At 35.7% G+C, this 21,639-nt stretch overlaps 1 protein-coding gene across 10 annotated transcripts in view; it reads right to left on the bottom strand.

Moving 5' to 3' along the window:
- Nucleotides 1-21,639, bottom strand: part of R3HDM1 (R3H domain containing 1) — a 204,340-nt gene that overhangs the window by 71,574 nt on the left and 111,127 nt on the right. For 5 of the 10 annotated variants that reach the window (XM_059166718.1, XM_059166722.1, XM_059166719.1 and 2 more), the window contains 5 exons: nucleotides 18,913-19,167; nucleotides 15,764-15,915; nucleotides 12,081-12,182; nucleotides 9,540-9,836; nucleotides 1,243-1,366 (listed from right to left, as the gene is read on the bottom strand). In XM_059166718.1, the coding sequence (XP_059022701.1) occupies nucleotides 1,243-1,366; nucleotides 9,540-9,836; nucleotides 12,081-12,182; nucleotides 15,764-15,915; nucleotides 18,913-19,167 (930 nt within the window). The remainder of the gene's footprint in view (nucleotides 1-1,242; nucleotides 1,367-9,539; nucleotides 9,837-12,080; nucleotides 12,183-15,763; nucleotides 15,916-18,912; nucleotides 19,168-21,639) is intronic. The other 5 variants (XM_059166724.1, XM_059166726.1, XM_059166720.1 and 2 more) reach the window with 4 other exon arrangements.

Below are 21,639 nucleotides of genomic sequence, written 5' to 3'. Positions count from 1 at the left end.
TCATAATTAAGACAGAAGACCAATTAATTCTAAGTTGGCTAAAATGAACAATGTTTGTACTCAATATCCTTTGGAAGAACATTTCTCACACATACAATACAGGGCTAGTAACACAAAAAAGGGAAGACCTTCTATTAAGTATAAGATGACTCCTAGGAACAATGGATTAAGTACCTGAAAGGTCCCCTATGGGGTGATAAGTAAGAATCCTCTCTGGTTAAGGAAGTTGGTGAGTCACAATGATCACTGAAAACTGCATGAGTGGGGAGAAATGAAAATACTTCTCACCAGACTGCCCTGTGCAGATGTCTTTCTCCTAAAACTGCGGCTCGCCTTAAGACTTGCACATAGTATCAAGAGCAAGAAACTGCCTTAGTGGAGGGTTATGTGGCCTTAGTGAGTCACGGTGATATAATGTGAGTCTCCAACAGTGACAACCAGCTAAAAAGGCCTCAAAGATACCAATAAACATCACACTTCAACTGCTAGAGTTATGAAAGACTGAAAAGTATCTTATTACACATCTAGGGCAGAAGTACAAATTGAGGTGGGAAGCACAGAAAGAAATGAATTCAGTTAAGACAGGTTTTTACTCTGAGGTCAATAGTTTTCACTGAAAACTTAAAGAAAATTTAAGAGGAGCATAAGGAAAAGGATCTTTTGAGTTTTAATATATGTGATATGCCTAGTATTAGACTGCATTTGGTTTAAAAATACCTTTCACTATACAGCCAGCAAACCGAAAAATTAAACACAAAAAAGTTTGACCATTATTCCTTTAAAAAGCATACTGAGACCAAGACATCAGAATATCTCCACCAGGCTAGATTCTCAGAGTTGGGTCATTTGGGTCCTTGCTTCTAGTTAGCTGCTCATGAGACATCTTAGCTTACACTGTCTCTCTTTCGTTGTTAACAGAGGTGGATTATCGGGTCCCAAAGGAGGCTTTACCACAATGGCAGTGAGTAACAGGAAGCCAATCATCACTTTGCGTGGCCTAATACAGTCTTCTCCTTATGGCTCTAAACACTTTACCATATAAACCTGGCAGAGTTACTTTCTGGCAGGTGCTAAGATTTGCCCACTCTTTCAATCTCAGTGGTTTGTATATTCATTTGGGCCATACCTGAGACCCCTGACAGTCAGACTGGAGCACTATCTTAATAGTTAGACTGAAATAAAGCAGAATGAAAAAAGCAATAACCACAGCTAAGAGAGTATAGCCTCATAAATATTACTCACCTGTCTGCTGTGCAGGCTGTGGCAGTGGTTGGTTTAGATGTGAATTGTAATGGACAGAAGGGATTGGGCGATACTGAGGTTGATTGGAGTGATAGTGGCCTGGAGCACAGAAACAGGCTGGCATCTAGGATAAGTATCGAGAGAAAAAAAATCAATTTCATTTGCAGTAGAAATGTCTTCTCTGAGGAACAAAAGAGTGTAATGAATAATACTTCTTTTTAATATCATTAAAAACCAGATTTTCTTAGCTTTAAATTTAACTGGAAAATTTTTAAAAAATTTCAAGCATGCAGTATACGTAACGAAAGACACCTACAAATATGCCTAGCAATTAGATTTAATAGGTTTAAAGTTTTGGGGCATTTTTTCTTTCAGATTTTTCTCCTTTTATAAAACCAAAGACTATTAAAATAGCTAAGGCCTCACTCTAACATTCTTTTGCCCTATGTTCAACAGAAAAACCATTATCCTATAGTTGGTATATATGATTCCTATAAATGTTTTTAAACTGCTACTATATATATATGTTATCTGTAAAGAAAATTGTTGAGGATTTAAAAAATTTACATTTATGGTGCTCTACTATATACAACTCCATGCTACTTATTTTGTAATTAATATTTTTTCCAAGATTTACCTTGATTGAAACATGTACAATGCTAGCTCATCCAATCTGAATGCTGAACTGCAATCACTGTACAAATTAGCCAGTCTATCTATAATCTATTGCATTGGTCCCATTCTTTTTCTCATATCTCTGATGTAAATTAAAATGCCAATACAAATCTTATTTGTCAGTTGCATCTTAACAAAGCTGGGGAAGAAACCAGTAAGACTAGCTTGATTCTATTTCCTTCTGAAGCTATTTATTTTAATTGTGCATTTCTCTTAAGGTAATCTGACCTAGTTTGAAATAAGGAATAAACAATTAATTCAGTGATGTAGAAATTTGTGGTAAATTAACTTTATTAGCTTCATAAGCTCTTTCAGGTTCTGCTCTTCTAATCAGGTTACTTCTAAAAGAAGAGACATCTGTAAACATCTTAAAGACTGCCTATTTCGTCTGGAAAGCAGTTGAATAGAGAATTTCTAAATCACTTATAAGCCAAGAATCTCCTAAATTTACCGTAACATTCTTCTGTTTTTGAACCATTAGATACAATACATACGTGATCCCTAATTGTTCCTGGAGGTATCAGCAAACAATAGGTATGTCTTAATTTCAGATCGTAATCATTATTATGCTTTTCATATGTGTATATATACATGAGTATATACTTTTCTCCCCCTTACTTAAAAAACGACATCAATGGAGACCCAGGGTGGCTCAGTGGGTTAAGCCTATGCCTTCCGCCCAGGTCATAATCTCGGGGTCCTGGGATTGAGCCCCGCATTGGACTCTAGGCTCATCAGGGAGCCTGCTTCCCCCCTTTCTCTGCCTACTTGTGATCTCTGTCAAATAAATAAATAAAACCTTTAAATAAAAAAAAAAATTATTGTTTAATGCAAAAATTGTACCATGATGTATTTTATTTAAAAAGTATACACACATAATGTATATGACAACAACAGCACAAACAACTGAAGGTAAATAAGATTATACTGTTAATGTGACTACTGTATTTTACTTGCAGTTTCATTTGAACTTGAAATAGATAGCAATAACCTGAAGATACATATCATATCCCTAAAGAAACCATACAAACATAAGATTTAAAGGACTGTGGTAGTAAAAAGGCCAAAGAAAAACTAAATTAAGACACTGAAGGAGTTCAAGGAATACAAAAGGCAGGAAAGGAGGCATATAGGAATAAAACAGAGATAGAACAAAGAGAAAACAAATGGAAATGTGGCATACCTATCTCTAACCATGTCAACAGACATATTAAAGCTAAGAGGACTACACATTCCAATGAGACAAGATAGAACAGCAGAGATGAACTATATAACTATATGCAAAAGACAGCCTTTAAATATTAAGGTCACAGGGGTGCCTGGGTGGCTTAGTCAAGTGTCTGCCTTCGGTTTAGGTCATGATCCCAGGGTGCTGGGACCGACTCCCACACATCAGGCTCACTGCTCAGCCAGGAGTCTGCTTCTCCCTATCCCTCTGGCATGTGTACTCTTGCCCTCTGTCTCTCAAAATGAATAAACAAAATCTTAAAAAAAAATGAATACTAAGGTCACAAATTAGAGGGTGGAAAAGGCATACCCTTGAAACGCTCACCAAAAGAGTGCTGAAGTCACTATAAAAGTCAGATAAAATGTTTTAAGATAAGAAACAATACTAGAGAGAGAAAAACATTTCATAATGAGACAAGTCAATATTATCAGGAAGAAATGAGAAATATAAATTGCTCAATATAGGTTTCAGTGTTATTTAAAAAACTGGCAGAATTTAAGAGAGAAATAGACAAATCCACTATCACTTATTGATAGAACTGGATAAAAGATCTGAAAGACATGAAGCAACCACATTGGCTCAGCTGATACTTACTTAGAGAATACTAAATGCAAGAAACAGTAAAATATGAAAGAAATCAAAGATGACCTAAGTAAATGGAAAGGCATCCCATGTTTATTAGACTGGAAGATTTAATATTAAGATGCAGTGATATCCAAAGCAACCCACAGATTCAATGCAATCCCTATCAAAATTTCAGTGGCCTCATTTGCAGAAATGGAAACGCCAATCATCAGATTAACATGCAATCACAAGCCATATAGGCAAATAGTCAAAGCAGTGTTGAAAAGAATAGTTGGAAGACTCACAATTCTTGATTTTAAAACTTACCACAAAGATACAGTAATAAAATAGTGTAGTATGGGCACAAAAGTGGAAATGGAGAATAGCATAAATGTTAAGAGTCCAGAAATAAACTCTTACTTTTAAGGCCAACTGATATTTGATAAGCATACCAAAACCATTCAATGGGAAAAGAACAATGGCTTCAACAAGTGATGCCAGAGCAGATAGCTACACACATGCAAAAGAATGATGTTAGACCCTTATACCCTATTATCATATGCAAAAATTAACTCAAAATGGATAAAAAACTTAATTATTGAAGCTAAAGACCATAAAACTCTTAAAAGAGAACATAAGGATAAAATCTTCATGACCTTGGATTTGGCAATGGATTCTTAGATATGATAGAAAAGCAAAGGGCAGTAAAATGAAAAGATGGGTAAGATGGATTTCATCAAGGTTAAATTTTTATACATTAAGGACAGTATCAAAAGGTCAAAAGACAAGTGATAGAATAGTTGAACATATTTGCAAATCACATACCTGATGAAGGTCTAGTATACGAACAGATGATCAACATCACACATCATTAGGGAAATACAAGTCAAAACAACACAAACCGTAAGAGACTCTTAATCTCAGGAAAGAAACTGAGGGTTGCTGGGAGAGGTGAGGGATAGGGTAGCTGAGTTATGGACATTGGGGAGGGTATGGGCTATGGAGAGTGCTGTGAATTGTGTAAGACCTGTACTCACAGACCTGTACCCCTGACGCAAATAATATATGTTAATAAAAAAATAATAAATAAATAAAATTATTAAAAAAACCACAACAAAGTACCCATTTCACATCACCAGGATGGCTAGGATAATAACAATTTTTTTGGGGGGGGGGATAATAACAATTTTTAAAAAAGTAAATAGTCGGGGCGCCTGGGTGGCTCAGTGGGTTAAGCCTCTGCCTTCGGCTCAGGTCATGATCTCAGGGTCCTGGGATCTAGCGCCGCGTAGGGCTTTCTGCTCTGCAGGGAGCCTGCTTCTCCCTCTCTCTCTCTGCCTGCCTCTCTGCCTACTTGTGGTCTCTGTCAAATAAATAAATAAAATCTTAAAAAAAAAAAAAAGTAAATAGTGTTACTATCAAAATATGGAAAAATTGGCACCTTTATACATTATAGATGGGAATATAAAGTGACACCGTGAAAAACAGGCTGGTGATTTCTCAAAAAGTTAAATAGAATTACCATATAATTCAGCAATTTTATTCCTAGGTATAAACTCAAATAAATGAGTGGACATTTGAATAAAAACATGTACCTACATGTTCATGTACCTACATGTTCATAACAGCACTATTTACAATGGGCAAAAGGTGGAAACATCTCAAATCTATCAACTGTTGAAAAGACGAATAAATGGTGGTATATTCATATAATGACATATTATTCAGACAAAAGAAGAAATGAGGTACTGCTAAATGTTACAATGTGGATTAACCATCAAACATGTTAAGCTAAAGAGGCCAGACACAAAGGTAACATTGCATGAGTCCATTAATATGAAGTACCCAAAACAGGCAAATCTTTAGAGACAGAATGGAGGAGACTGGTGGTTGCCAGGAGCTGGAGGATGGGGTGAATAGGTAGTAACTGCTTAATCAGTACAGTTCTCTTCTGGGGTGATAAAAATAAAATGTTTTGGAACTAGAAAGAGGTGATGGTTGCAAAACAATGTGTATGTACTAAATGTCACTGAAATGCTCACTTTAAAATTGTTAATTTTACATTATGTGACCTTTATCTCAAAACAAAACCAAAAGAAATCACAAAACACTAAAATGACAGAATACAAATTCTTTTCAAGTGCACATGAATCTTCCCCCAAAAGAGTACATACTGGGACATAAAATAAGACTTGAGATTCCGAAACAAAGGAATCTTTTTTTTTTTTTAAAGATTCTATTTATTTATTTATTTAGTTGACCGGGGGCAGGGGCGGGGGTAGGCACAGCGAGAGAAGGGAACCGAAGTAGGGCGAGTGGTGGTTGGTATTATGGAGGGCACCTATTGCATGGAGCACTGGGTGTGGTGCATAAACAACGAATTTTGGAACACTGAAAATAAACAAAATAAAATAAAATGGAAAAAATATTTAAAAAAATTTTTAAAATGTAGAAAATAAAAAAGAAGCAGGGGGAGTGGGAGAGGGAGAAGCAGGCTCTCCACTGAGCAGGGATCCTGATGCAGGGGTCGATCCCAGGATCCTGGGACCATGACCCAAGCCGAAGGCAGACACTTACTGACTGAGCCACCCAGGCACCCCCAAAACAATGAAATTTTAGAGTAGATTCTCTGACCACATGAAACTAAAACAGAATCAATAATAAGGTATTTAGAAAGCCTGAAATATTTGGAAATTAAATAATACTTCTAAATAAATCATCTGTCAAAAAAGTCACACACAGGGCGCCTGGGTGGCTCAGTGGGTTAAGCCGCTGCCTTCGCTCAGGTCATGATCTCAGGGTCCTGGGATCGAGTCCCGCATCGGGCTCTCTGCTCAGCAGGGAGCCTGCTTCCTCCCCTCTCTCTCTCTGCTTGCCTCTTTGCCTACTTGTGATCGCTCTCTGTAAAATAAATAAATAAATAAAAATCTTAAAAAAAAAAAAAAAAGTCACACACATACAAAAAAGAGACAAAACATTATGAATGAAATGATAACAAAAACAAAACACATTCAGTTTTGTGGTCTGCAGCTGAAATGGTGCTTAGAAGGAAATCTACAGCATTAAAAATTTATGTTAGAAAGGAAGAACAATCTAAAAAATCAATGATCTATGCTTCCACTTTAAGAAGTCAGACACAAAGGAGCAAATGAATATAAACAAAATAATAACAAAATAAACAAATAAAATAAACAAAAGGAAGAAAATAATGGTAAAAGTAGAAATCATTCAAATAGAAAATGAATACAAAATTAATGAAATCCTAAGTTGGTTTTTAAAAAACACCAATGCAATTGATAAATTTCTTAAGTAAATAAAGCAAAAAGAAGATAGGAGTGAAATTACCAACATTAAGAATTACAGAGGCAATAAATACCACTATCGATCCTTAAGATACTAAAATTATAATAAGGGGATATCATGACTGACCATTTGCCAATAAATTTGACAAACTGACACAAACTAGAAAATTCAATCCAAAAAGGAACAGGAAATTGGATTAGCTCTATATCTACTAAAAAATTGAATTTGTAATTTTAAAATCTTCCCCACAAAAAAAACTCCAAGTCCAGAGGGATGCATTAGTGAATTCTAGCAAATATTTAAGAAGGATGTTTAGAAGAATCCTATACCAACTGTTTTAGGAAATGAAGGAGACAACTATATCCAATTCATTTGGAAGCCAGTATCACTGCCATCTTGATGCTACAACCTGAAAAAAGACATTACACACAAACAATAGACCAATATCCATTAAGAACATGCATGCAAAAATTTGTAAGAAAATATAAGCAAAATGTACCCAGTGATATATAAAAAGATATTCTATCATGACTAAGTGGGAGTGTGCTCTCAAATGAAAGTATTAACTTTTTTTTAAAAGGTTTTATTTATTTGACAGACAGAGATCACAAGTAGGCAGAGAAGCAGGCAGACAGAGAGGGGGAAGCAGGCTCCCTGCTGAGCAGAAAGCCCGATGCAGGGCTCAATCCCAGGACCCTGAGATCATGATCCAAGCTGAAATCAGAGGCTTTAACCCAATGAGCCACCCAGGAGCCCCTTAAAGTATTAACTTAATGTTCAAAAGTCAGTCACAATAATTCACTGTACAGAGATAGAATAAAAGAGAAAAACCACATGATCATCTCAATAGATGAAGAAAAGGAGATTTTATAAGATTTAATACTCAGTTCTACCAAGAAAATTTTCACCAAACTAAGAAAATTTTCTCAGCCTGATGGAGGGCATGACAGAGGACAAAAATCTCAGATAATATCATAGTTAATAATGGAAGACCAAATACTTTTCCTAAGACCGGAAAGAAGGAAGGATATGAGCTTTTAAAAACTTTGTTTTAAGTTAATAAATGAATTCTAGGGATTTTACTGCCCACCTGTTGTGTGTATATTCAACATTAGAGCTTGTAGGCAATTCAATAAGGCAAGAAAAAGGAATAAAAGGCATATGCACTGGAAAGGATAATGTATGTAGAAATGATCTTCAATTTGGAAAATCCTAAGCAGTCTATGAAAAAAGTACCAGAATAATTAAATTTAGAAAGTCCACAGGATACAAGATCAAGATCAAAAATCAACCTTATTTCTACATATGAGCAAATGATGAACAGAAAATGAAATTTTAATATAATTTCCTTTAGAGCACCAAGAATTTTTTTTTTTTTTTTTTTTTTTAGATTTTATTTATTTATTTGACAGACAGAGATTACAAGTAGGCAGAGAGGCAGGCAGAGAGAGAGAGGAGGAAGCAGGCTCCCTGCTGAGAAAAGAGCCCAATTCGGGGCTCGATCCCAGGACCCTGGGATCATGACCTGAGCTGAAGGCAGAGGCTTTAACCAACTGAGCCACCCAGGTGCCCCAAGAATTTTTTTTTTTTTAAATGATCTTATCTACTTGAGAGAGGGAGAGCACGCACAGGGGTGCGGGGAGAACAGGGGTGGGGGAGAACAGAGGGGAGGGGAGAAGGGTTAGAGAGAGAGGGAGAAGCAGATTCTTCACTGAGCAGAGAGCCTGACCTGGGGCCCAATCCCAGGGCCCTGAGTTCACGACCTGAGCTGAAGGCAGATGCTCAACTGACTGAGCCACTCAGGTGCCCCATGAAGCATTTAAAAACATTACATACTTAGAGATATATTTAATAAACTATATGCAATACTTATATAATGAAAACTAAAAAATACTGTTGAGAAAAATTAAGAAATATTCAAGTAAATATAAAGAAACAATAAAGCTTTATTAGTATTGTGATGTTAATTCTCTCTAAACTAACCTACTTCTTCCTCAAATGCATCATTTTATTTTATTTTTTTATTTTTATTTTTTAAAGATTTTATTTATTTATTTGACAGAGAGAGATCACAAGTGGGCAGAGAGGCAGGCAGAGAGAGAGGAAGGGAAGCAGGCTCTCCGCTGAGCAGAGAGCCCGATGCGGGACTCGATCCCAGTACCCTGAGATCATGACCTGAGCCGAAGGCAGCGGCTTAACCCACTGAGCCACCCAGGCGCCCAGCATCATTTTATTTTTATAGTGTGTTTACCTTGTGCTTCTCTTAAGCTAATTAAAACAAAACATATAAATCAAGAGGAAACTCAAAGGCTGCATACTTTTAACCATCCAACTGACATGTTTACTAGTCATGTGGTTGTCTAGTGTGATTTGAGAATCTCCAGAGAACGGAAGATGATGACCTGCTTTGTTTATACACTGTCATAAATTCTCTCTATGTGAAATTAAAAGTAAGCTTTCTAATTAGGGTTAAGGTGATCTGAAAAGAAAGTTGCCATGGGAGAAAAAAGATGAAAAAGCGACGTACCTGTGGTGAGGGCTGCTGAATATATCCCTGCTGCTGAAGCACAGGCTGGCTGACAGGATGGCCAGAGGCAGAATAGCCAGCAGTAGGGACTGGCTGCCCAGGTGGCAGGGGAGGTGGGGGAGGTGGTGGTGGCGGCGGCGGCGGTGGTGGAGGGGCTGCCGTCATGATATAACCAGACTGCTGTGGGGACTGAAGAACAACAGTGGACTGGAACATGGTGGCGTGAGGGTCAGAACCATCTGCAGATGGCTGGCGGGTAAGACTCATGTGGCTAAACTGAGACCCCAGGTTGTCCTGCTAAAAAAGGAAAAAGTAAGAAATGAGTACGCCTTCCATACACACCTACCAAAAAGCTTACCAAGCTTAACGAAAAAAACCCCGCTTCATATATTTTAAGATAATTTGCAGTGTATGCATTAGGGATATCATACATCTGTAACAGGTATGATTTAATAGAACAGTTCCAATAAAATTAGAACTCTAAGGCAGGGAGGTAGGAATATTACAATGCTGTCATTACAAATTACTTATAAAGTGTATCTAGTGGAGTGCATAGCATGCAGAAGAGTAGGGTGTAGCAACACTTCACAATAAAATAATGGAAAGACACTTATTTAAATGATGATTAAAGGCACATTATGATGTGGAAATGAAACTGGACATATTTATATTATACGGTTAACATTTTCTGAAGGGACTTCAAGGACCAGGTAACTAGCAGGCATGGTACTAATTACACTCTTTATCTCTCTTCCTAAAAGACAAGATTCTGTTTCTATGCAGAATGAAATAAAATGAAAGGAAATAAAATACATAAAATCTATCTACCCCAGTCTTCTAATCTCTCAAAAATAATTTGGCCATAAACCTTATTCTTCCCTAATGTTTTTCAGTCTCTTCCTAAAGTCAGATGATAATACAAATTTAATCCAAATAACAGTTTCCTACTGCTTTTGCTACTTAGTGAGCAGGCAGTGGTGTCTAGCCAAGAGACAGTTATGATTTAACATGCCATCTGACATATGTTTTCTCTGACTCAACAGCCTAAAGACCAGTTCTGACTGGTCTAGATAATATCACTGAAATGACCAAAATGGCATCCCCTTGGCTCCCAAAGAGCCACAGATTGGCAAAAGTATATGCCACAATTTGTTAAGAGGAGAATTTTTGAAAAAGTTACTTTAAAAATTGTGGTCATTGAGTTGTCAGATCAAAGTTGACATGTCTGCAATTTCTACAGTCTGCTGTTTTTTTGCAAAGTACACTATGGCTCTGGAGAAGACAAGGGATTGAAAAGGGGAACCTGATTCAGTGACTGAAAATATGTGGTTTACTCTTCCCAATGCTGTTCTGACATATTCTAGCACTATTAGCCTAATTCAACGAATATTTTCAAAAGGGAAAAATGTACCAACATATACTTAGTAGCTGTAATTACACAGTAATCTGGCCAAACATTTTAACTATACACTACCGTCAGTGTCATCTCAAAAAAAAAAAAAAAAAAAAAAAAAAAAAGTCATTTTCTTATTCCAATAATCCACTATCTTTCAAAACATTTTTGAGACTTTTATGCTATTCTTGATGATGCTTTTCATCTTTTCAATCCTGAAAAATTTTATTCTTTCAGACTGGAAGTCATTTCGAAAATCATTCAGAGCTGATGCTGTTACATAAGGTTGCCACCAGCTCAAAACAAAAACACTCCTAAATAAAAGAAAATGTTTCTAAAAAGTGTCAAGTGATTTTTAAGATATAGCTTACAATTTAACTTGAAAAGTAATGTTAAAATGTGACGCCATATAGTCTAGAAAAGTAACAGCATCATCACTGGGAAAAGTATATTGGGCTGAGACTCATTTTAAGGGAAGGAAAGTAACACTTATTGAATACTGATTTCATGTTAGTCACTGGCAGGAAGTACTTTACACGGTTGTTTCCTATTCTTAGTAACTACAGAAGGTCATAGAGAGAACACATGGTACTGGTGCTTCTAAGTTCTTACTGAGAGGTATAACTTGGTGCATGCTTTGGATTGAAGGAGGTACAGTTTCTTTACAGTCATAGATTAAATATCTAGGGATCTTCTTGAGAAATATACATTATGTCTTATGTAACCGTAAGAGCCAATTCACCTTAATAACTGGTATGAAGTCTACTGGACCTATGTATTGGGGAAAGACTAGAAAGTCTCAAACCCAGATGAAAGCTGCCATTCCAGGATTGCAAAGATACCACTGATCTCAATGAAAAAAGTAGCTAACCATCTTAGGACTAGAATAGTCAATCTGAAAATCACTTCCTTATGAAAAGGCAGGAAAATATTAGGATTTATACCATCACTGTAATATGCCAATATAACAAATATTATGTAGTAGAGATTAAATTATTTCTAATATAGGTCAAAAACACTTTTTCGGTATATTTGTGTCCATGACTTTAAATAATCACAGAAGATCGTATCACATTAATTACATTCATGAGCATCCACCACACATCAGCCCACAGAAACAATGCAGGAGGTGAATAGAGATATAGTACCACGGAGTATTGCTGGGTGGGTGAGACTGGCAGGAGCGGGGATGGGTAAGGGGCTGTAGAGTACTGAACAGGCTGTGAAGAGGACTGCAGAGGACGAACAGGCTAAGGAATAACAGGTTGGCAAACAATGTTAATGTCAGAATAAAACGTTACAAGAATTGCATAAAATGGAAAGTTACACTTTTCTGGCAGTAACTTAAACTACATTTACAAAGTCATCTTATACAACAATATAGGGAACAACAAAAATGATGCTAAATGAAGAAACTGCATAGTAAAAATTTTTTAAAAATCCCTATGCTTTAATATACAATTGAGTAATTTTTTCATAAAAATATTTCTTCATTAGATTCACAGAAACAGGTAATTTAGATATTTTAAAACCTACTATTATACTATATATATATATACTATATATACTATTATACTACTATACTATACTACTATTATAACCCCCAGGTTAAGTCAGTAAAAGCAAAAATCACTCATTCTTACTTCCTTATGTGATGGAAGAGTTGCTATACTTAGCATTATGACAGTAAAATAAAAGTAAAACTTCACCGATTATCAGATAATAAAAATTTATATACTACATATACCAATTGGCCTTTTTGATAAGGCATGATTAAGTACTCTTTGGGACCAAACTGCCTGAATTTTTAAAGAAAAATACACTGTGGGTACCATTAAGAATAACAGCCTAAAGAGTAACACATACGTACACACACATACAGGCACATGCATACACACAAGCATATCTCTTCTACACAAGGAAGATAAACATATTTTTCCTACAACTAAAAATTTTTATTGAAAGAGTGGATGCTAGGAGCTGAAAAAGAAGTTACTTGAAATTTCTTTTGGTAATGAAACACTCCTGCATTTCAGAAAAATAAGTTTTATGTTTCCCAGGGACACTCAAAAACAGGTGTTATAAAAAAATGAAAAGTGTTTTAATCATTTCTAAACCTTAAGGAGTACAGCTGGCCATCTATGCTAACACTGGCAGCTGATTTAGTTTCCCAGTCTTGGATTTATATTTCCTAGTTTATTCCAAAGGGGTAATAGGCATACTGGCTTGAAGACTCGTCATCCATGTTATAGGTGGCATTCAGGCTAAGTGACCTGTAGATAGTCATGTAAAGCCACCACTAGAGGAACCCAGGTAATTTTATCCAGTGAAAACTCTTACTTTCGGTTAAAATGTACATACATGAATCTCCCTCTGGACAGTATTTTCTAAAAGAATACTTTATAAAGGCAAAATAAATGAACTGAATAAGACTGCCCAGGAAATAATCTAAATAAGAAGAAATTGTTCTGACAACTAAGATGTGTAATGATGAGTTGTATTTCTACCACAAAATCAATGTAAGGCTTATATCAGAATCCTACAAAAAAATCTAAAATTAAAGTAAAAGTACTACAAAAGGTAAAAGCTGAAAGAGCTATAGAGCACTGGTCCCTCACTAACCTCTTAATCAGAAATTAGCAAGCTTCCTAATGGATGACAGCACAAATCACACTCAGTGAGGTTCAGTAGCTCTAAAACTCCCAAAGTACTGGCTAGTCTATCTGTTATTAAGTCAGACAACTATTAAGACATAACTTTCTTCCAGACATCCTGACCTACTATGTAAGTGTCAGATGAAACAAAAGCTTTAGACTGCTGGGGGATAAAAGAAAGGGGAGTCCTAGGAGCACCAATGGTATGAATTAATGTCTCCCAAGGTGTCAAGTAGTCATGAGACAAACGTGGGTGAGAACACCGGTAGATCAAAGTGAAATTCTGACACCACTTAGAAAAGAAAAAGCCTTAGCACTTCTTGCCCTACTTAAATTGCAACTGGCTGCAAAACAACATCCACTTGAAGTGATTGGTTTTAAGACATGTAGCCCATCTGAATCCTTTGGAAATCACAGCATTATTTTGTTTGGTTATGTGAAATTTCATGGGTGGATTATCTCAGTGAAAAAAATGGTTACTGAGTATCATTTGTTCATCAATTCTCTCTCCTGATATCTGATGATGTGTTACCTGAAACACCTGAGGCAATGCCAGGAAAATCAGCCATGTAGTTTGACGCATATCCTGAGATTCAAATCACAATCCATTAAGGCTCTATTCCTAAAGTAACCTGCCTTCATTTAGGATCATCTCATCTTTGAATCAGACAAAATTATTTCTAAGAGATAATAGTCGGAAATATATAACCATAGATTAAACCCTGAGACTTTTTTGAGTCTGCCAAACATTATTTCTACTGAATAAAATGAAAATCACGCCTATAAAGCTCCTGGTGAAATACATAGGACTACAAAGACAACTACATGACAGCATGATGAAGGAAAAACACTTCAGGACCAAACAAGGCAAGGCACAGAAGGCCAGGGAGGGAGTTTTACAGAGTCTAACGTGTACCTGAGCGTTTGTAATCAAATGGGGCTGGGAAGCAGATATGGAACTGTTTGGAAACAGTTTTAGGCAACTTTCTCTACATATATTTGTACTGCCTTAGAAGCACAGCAAAAATCTAGAAATCCTTCTACTTTATTTCAACTGCCTTGCCTATTAGGAGTCTTGATTGCCAGAGGTACAATTACCGATACAAGTATCAAAATATTTGATAATCTTATCAAACTGTTCACACATTCTTCACCGTTGGAATACAAACAATATGACTTGTGAGCAAAACTAATGAAATCTCTCCAGTTCAAGTTTCTCATCATACTTCTTTCATACATCATCAGAAAGTATTCTGCAAGTTCTCACCAGTGGAATATTAAGATAGTCTAATGGGGAAAAAGAGGTACAACTAACTGTACAAACTGTCTTTGAGATGTTACATAATCTTTATTTTTTTTTTTTTTTTTTTTTTTAAAGATTTTATTTATTTATTTGACAGAGAGAGATCACAAGTAAGCAGAGAGGCAGGCAGAGAGAGAGAGAGGAGGAAGCAGACTCCCCGCTGAGCAGAGAGCCCGATGCGGGACTCGATCCCAGGACCCTGAGATCATGACCTGAGCCGAAGGCAGTGGCTTAACCCACTGAGCCACCCAGGCGCCCGAGATGTTACATAATCTTTAAAATATAGGATAAAAGTAAAAGAGTTTACACTGGTATAATCAAGTTCCCCAAGGATGAATAACACACCTATAAGGGAAAAGCCAGAACAGGAAAGCGTATGTGTCAACTCTAAAGATGTATACGAATTCAAGACATTACTAAGAGTGCTTCTGCGAATTCTAATTTGGAATGTTTTTGCCTCTCTCTTTCATAGGGTAGGTGGGATGAAGGGTACCTTATAGAACTTGAGCAACTCAACTCAGTCTTTTCTGTCTTCTTAATCTGTTGAAACTTAGCACAACTTACTTTGCTCACTGGGATAATCTTAGTTTTGTTTTTATTAATTTCTTGCTATTGTAGAATGGGAGAACACACTCACCACACAGGCTCATAAAGACACAAAATTTATTTCTTTCCAACATATATTCTGTATTTATTAGCTGAAAAATCCTGTGAAGTTAACCTCTCTTCCTTCAAGCAGGGAACAGGACATCACTGGTACAGAATATTAGAGTTCTAAAACATAGTTGGGCTACCCCAATTATAATTAGTGAGTTAAGTCTTAAACATGCAAAAGCAGATGAACTTAGCACTATATAATCATGGATATGTGCACCTGTGAGAAAATGTGATTAGCTGCTTGTTGTTGAGTTGGTGGGGGTGGCAGAGGTGGCTGTGGAGGTCCAGGCACTTGGGTTCTAACTGGTTGTTGAGTCATAGGAGGATTATACACAACTGGACTTCCGTCTGGGTTTATGAAGGGCTGACCTGAAAAATTAAAAGAGGAAGGAAAAAAACACTTACAATAGAGACTGAACATAGGTCATTCCATGCACAATTTATAACAAAATGTCTATAATCCTTATTCACAATCCTAGAGACCCAAGTTTCTGAAAATCAAAAGATTTTCTCATCAGGGGAGAGAAGTCTGACCTTACATGAGGTTATTTTAATACTCTTTATTTTTGTAACTAACTTAGTGTAAATATGTAAAAATTATGCTGCAGCATTTTACTATAGGGGTGCTGCTCCAAAACCTACTGAAGTTATTCATAATACGTAGTAGTTTTTGAAAAACTCTGAATCCTGAAATCTTGCTCATGGGACTCAGGTACAGGATTGCAGTCCTGCAGTGCTGTTGCACATTTTAGTTTTAAGAAGAAATTCTTGACTTTGGGATACTGGAATATTATTAACTAGCCTGTAAGAGGTGGTGAGAAAGAGCTAATTTATAGACTGCACTGCATATACTTGATTAGTGAAATTAACAGTGGATGAAAATTAAAAATGGTTGACAGCTTCAAATTTCAAATCATGGACTCGATCTATGCCAGAGTCCTTATTTTAAAAACTTCTAAAGTTGTAAATAAGTTTTGAATTCTAAAGAATTTTCTAAAATAATTTCTTCTTAATTCCAGTGAGCTTGATTCTTAAGTTAAGAGAGAAAACTTAAATATTGATTTTGAGGCTTGTTGTTATTGCTTACTAATTACTGGGGGGATATCCTAAGTGCCCAAGAAAATAAAGTCTATTCTCTTTTCTATACATATGTTCTAAACAACTTTTTTTTAATTATTGAAAGTAGTATTTTTATTGTGGGAAAATAACCAAAAAATAGAGATCAAAAGAAAATAATCTTATAGTTATCAATTTAGATACCTTCTTCCATACTTTTTTCAATGCACATGTAAATAAATTCACAAAAATTAGTATTTTTCCTTATCCTATACATTATTTTACTTAAAAAAAAAAGAAAACAAAAGAAGAGGACTGTGTGAAATACACTATGCTATATCCATTTAGAATGGGAGGAATATAGAAGAAAGTAAGAGATATTTGACTGAATAATAGTTTTAAAAATTGTTTTCATAATATCCTTTCTTCCATGGTAAATCCCTCTCCCCATTTTTCTTTGAAACTTACGAAATACAATAAAATAACTGTGGGGAGAGAAGAATATACTGCTCCACTGATAACCAGAGGAAAAGGGCCTTCATATTCAAGTAATTTTCATCAGTCTCTTGATGATTTAGTTATATGAAAACAAGTCATGCTGGGTATTTATTGCTGGTTAAATAATTATGAAAAAAATGGTAGAGAAGATTTGGGTGGAAGCGTGTTTTAAAAGTAACTTAAGGGGGTGCCTGGGTGGCTCAGTGGGTTAAAGCCTCTGCCTTCGGCTCAGGTCATGATCCCAAGGTCCTGGGATTGAGCCCCCCACCCCACCCCCATTGGACTCTCTGCTCAGCAGGGAGCCTGCTTCCCTTCCTCTCTCTCTGTAAGCCTCTCTGCCTACTTTTGATTTCTGTCAAATAAAAAAATAAAATCTTTAAAAAAAAAAAGTAACTTAAGGACTGACTGAAAAGTTGGATATGTTGTAATGCTGTTCTCAAAAAGCAGAGATCACTTTTGGACACATTTAAAATAAAGACTACAATTCAATTTCAGGTTGATCAGTTAGCTGCTCACTCTGATTTCCTATTCAGTTGAACCATTCTATTATCAAAAACTAATTAATTAAGATGTTTTGAATGAAAAATAATAATAAACAGTACATTAAGTCATCTTTCCTGCTTCAGGAAAACAAGAAGTTTAGTAATATAATAAATCTGAAGGATAAGAAGATAATGGTTATTAAGGAAAAACTGAATTTCTGAATAGTCAGTTATTCAATTCTTATAATAGAAATAATAATAGTTCCAACTTTTGATCTTAAAAAGAGATACCGAAAAATCTGAAGGTAATGAGTTCCAAGCCATGGTCTTCTCTACAACCAACAAACAGAAAGGTTCAGGAGCACACTGAGACCCTGATACTCTCACCTGTACCTACCTTGCCCAACTACGACCATACTGATGTGACCACAACAGTTAGGTGTGAGAATTTCTAAGGAAGGATATCAAATGATTTATAAGATTGTTTTCATTATCTCACAAAATTAATGGGCTATAATACTGTGAATAGAGACCAAGACTTCATGTGAACTTTCAAAAGATCATATTTTCTATATTTGCTCATATTGCATGCATAACAAAACATATCATGACTGTAGTTTGAGTCTCTGAGGTTCAATTTCATTCTCTGTATGAGGATTTCACTTACCTAAAAGGTTATAATGATTATAAATAATGTATTTAAAGCCCCTAACACATTACATAGCACACAGTAAATGCTGAATAAATGAGAATTATTACCTAACTGCAAGAATAGGTGTGTTCAATATTAATTCATAAAGATATCTAATTCTTTTTTCTAATAGTAATAATAATAATAATCCCCTTACCTTTTCCTCAGGAGAAAACAATTACCATATTCAGAAGAACAATTACTTATAGGTTCTTCCTACTTCATTACATAATGAATAAGCGCTGCTCACTTTCTCCTTCTTCATGAAATGCATAATATTTTCCCCAGGATAATTTTTATTCTTTTAAAATCAGGTAAAGATCTTTCAATGGTGGTTATCTCATATCTAGAAAATGAACTTTTTTTTTTTTTTTTTTAAAGTTATGGTTAGGCCATTATTTGGCCTAAAAGATGACATCTGGATGCTTCAAAGAGAAAATGCTTTCTGATATAAATATGTCTTTGAACATTTTCTAGCAGAAATGTTTTATTGAAGTTCTAGGGAAAATGCTAATTACTCATGAAAAATAAAAAGCTGGTAATACATATACAAAAAATACATTTAATAACACACATTCTTTACTTTTCAATAACTCCTGCTATCTCAACTGAAATAAACACCTTTTTCTGGATACCAACCTGTTTGTGGGTTGATCAGAATACTGCCAGGTGGTATGCCTGCCGCTTCCAAGGGAAGCAAAAAGAAGCTAGTGCTAGGAGATGCGACTTGCCCATTTAGGCCACCATCAAAGGAAAGAGAGCTATGAGTGCTGACAGTTGGATAGACGACAGGTGCGCCATGAGAAGACTGGCTGAGAGCTGTACCTGGAAGAGGCTGCTGGATGTGAGAAAGAGAGCCCGTAGATGACCCTACACTACCAGAAGACTCAGAACCTAGGGGAGGAGTAATGAAAAATATGGATTTTTTAAACCTCATATAAAAGTGCAGGTTTTAAATATGTAACAATAAAATTCACATTGCATAACATGCGGTTACCACATAAAAGCATTGGGTATTTTGATTTACTGTATAATTTTGTTTCCCCTCCCCATCATGAAAAAGTTTAATACAGCAAAATGACCACATAAGTTGTCAGAGAAGTCATAGCCCACATGCAACTTAAGCAAGTTTATAACCCCATCAGCCACAGACAGCCACAAAAAGCACATTACCCACATTCCCCAAAGCACAAGGTTATGTACATTTTACCACTTTAGATTAATATACAGATTATAATTTTCTCCCAGGAAAAAGAACATAGCACAGCCAAATGCCCAAAACCTCTTATATCAGAAACCCCTTATCTATAAGAACACAGAAAGATTAATAGTGTAGGAGATAACAAAAATGGTAAGTTCTCTATCAAGAGAAATAATCGTGAAGTTTCACTGCAGAATTTCATTTTAAGCTCATAATCATAATATTTTCCTATAATGTAAAGTCAACTTTCTGTTTTTTATCATATCAAGGGACAAAGACAGCATGAAAAATAATCCAAGTACTAATATTAGCATCAGTTTAAAATTTATTTTTCACTCACTAAATTTGAAAATTTATTTTTAGCTGTTTTCATTCCTGCAATCTTATTTCCTTTTCTATTACCTAGAGACTGAAAATGTCACTGATTTTCAGAGTAACAGCAAAAAGTGGATAAAACAATCAAATAAAAGGAAAGATTTTGAGGGCGCCTGGGTGGCTCAGTGGGTTAAGCCGCTGCCGTCGGCTCAGGTCATGATCTCAGGGTCCTGGGATCGAGTCCCGCATGGGGCTCTCTGCTCAGCAGGGAGCCTGCTTCCTCCTCTTTCTCTCTGCCTGCCTCTCTGCCTACTTGTGATCTCTCTCTGTCAAATAAATAAATAAAATCTTTAAAAAAAAAAAAAAAGAAAAAGATTTTGAAAATGTATATAGTTAATTATGTTTTGAATAAGAGTTGACTCGGGAATGGAGAATTAATCTTTAATGAATGAAATATACAAATATGTTTATGTGTGATACACTGCCTTCTGAAGGATAACTTCTATTTTAAGTTGTGCCAAATGAATACTAATACAAACTCTATCAAAAATAATTTTTCCCAGGGCACCTGGGTGGCTCAGTGGATTAAAGCCTCTTCCTTCGGCTCAGGTCATGATCCCAGGGTCCTGGGATCGAGCCCCATATCAGGCTTCTCTGCTTTGGCAGGGAGCCTGCTCCCCTCCCCCTCTCTCTGCCTACTTGTGATCTCTGTCCAATAAATAAATAAAATATTAAAAAAAAAAATTTTTTTCCCTGGGGCGCCTGAGTGGCTCGTGGGTTAGCCTCCGCCTTTAGCTCGGGTCACAGTCTCAGGGTCCTGGGATCGAGCCCCACATTGTGCTCCTCGCTCGGCAGGAAGCTTGCTTTCCCCTCTCCCTCCGCCTCTCTGCCTACTTGTAATTTCTATTTCTTTGTCAAATAAATAAATGAAGTTTTAAAAAAAAATTTTTTCCCTATTAAAAGAGGTGATGTTTCTTTTCATCTCTGAAGATAATATAAATTACAAATAGTACATGATCTTAAAATGTTTAAATTAGCAGTGTATGCCTAAGTGACATACTCAAAAATACAGTACTTTTTTTCTGTTGTGATGACTGAGTGGCCATTTTTGTAAATAAATGTGTATCTTGCATATGCATAATTTATATTAATAAAATTTACCTATCTCTAGCAATATTCTATCATAGACACTAAGATATTTTTAATAACCATATTATGAGCTGAAAGGGTGACAAGGGCAATTCATAAGCCTCAATAATTTAAAGAACTGACTACAGATAAGGTTTAAAAAAAAAATACTTGGCTACCTTCAAATCTCTCCCTTTGATTGTTATCTGTACAATACCATATGTCTAGGTTAACCCAAATAGGTAAAGATAGAGAGCCATTTTTGCTAACTTTCAATGCTTATTTAGGGATAAAAATAAAGATCTATAAGGATTCTAAGAGAGATGTGAGCTTTTATAGTACTGAATGCAGTTGGTGAAGGTGAAGAGAAAAGGTATGAGCCTAAATGTAAGGCATTATAAAAGCAAAGAAACTAAGAAAATGAGGATGCTACTAAAATTTTTACTCATTTAACTATAATTACATCACATTATTTTTCCTCAGTTTTAAAATTCCTCAGAAACTTCTTGACAATTTTATTGATTTTTTGAATAGCAAGGAAGGACTTTATCATGAAAAATGCAATGAATATTTCATAGCATTAGCTGAAAATGCAATCAATGTTAAATAATCTCGGGTGAGAAACGAGGCCTTCCTATTATAAAGAAGCAATGAAGAATTTCCAACTACCTCTGGGGACTCAAATAAGATGTGACATTTCACTGAACTAACTTGATTTAAGT

This window comes from Mustela lutreola, chromosome 3 (genome assembly GCF_030435805.1).
Source record: "Mustela lutreola isolate mMusLut2 chromosome 3, mMusLut2.pri, whole genome shotgun sequence".
Lineage (NCBI taxonomy): Eukaryota > Metazoa > Chordata > Mammalia > Carnivora > Mustelidae > Mustela > Mustela lutreola.
Note: the sequence above shows the minus strand (reverse complement) of the source record. Positions and strands in the feature narration are given on the sequence as shown.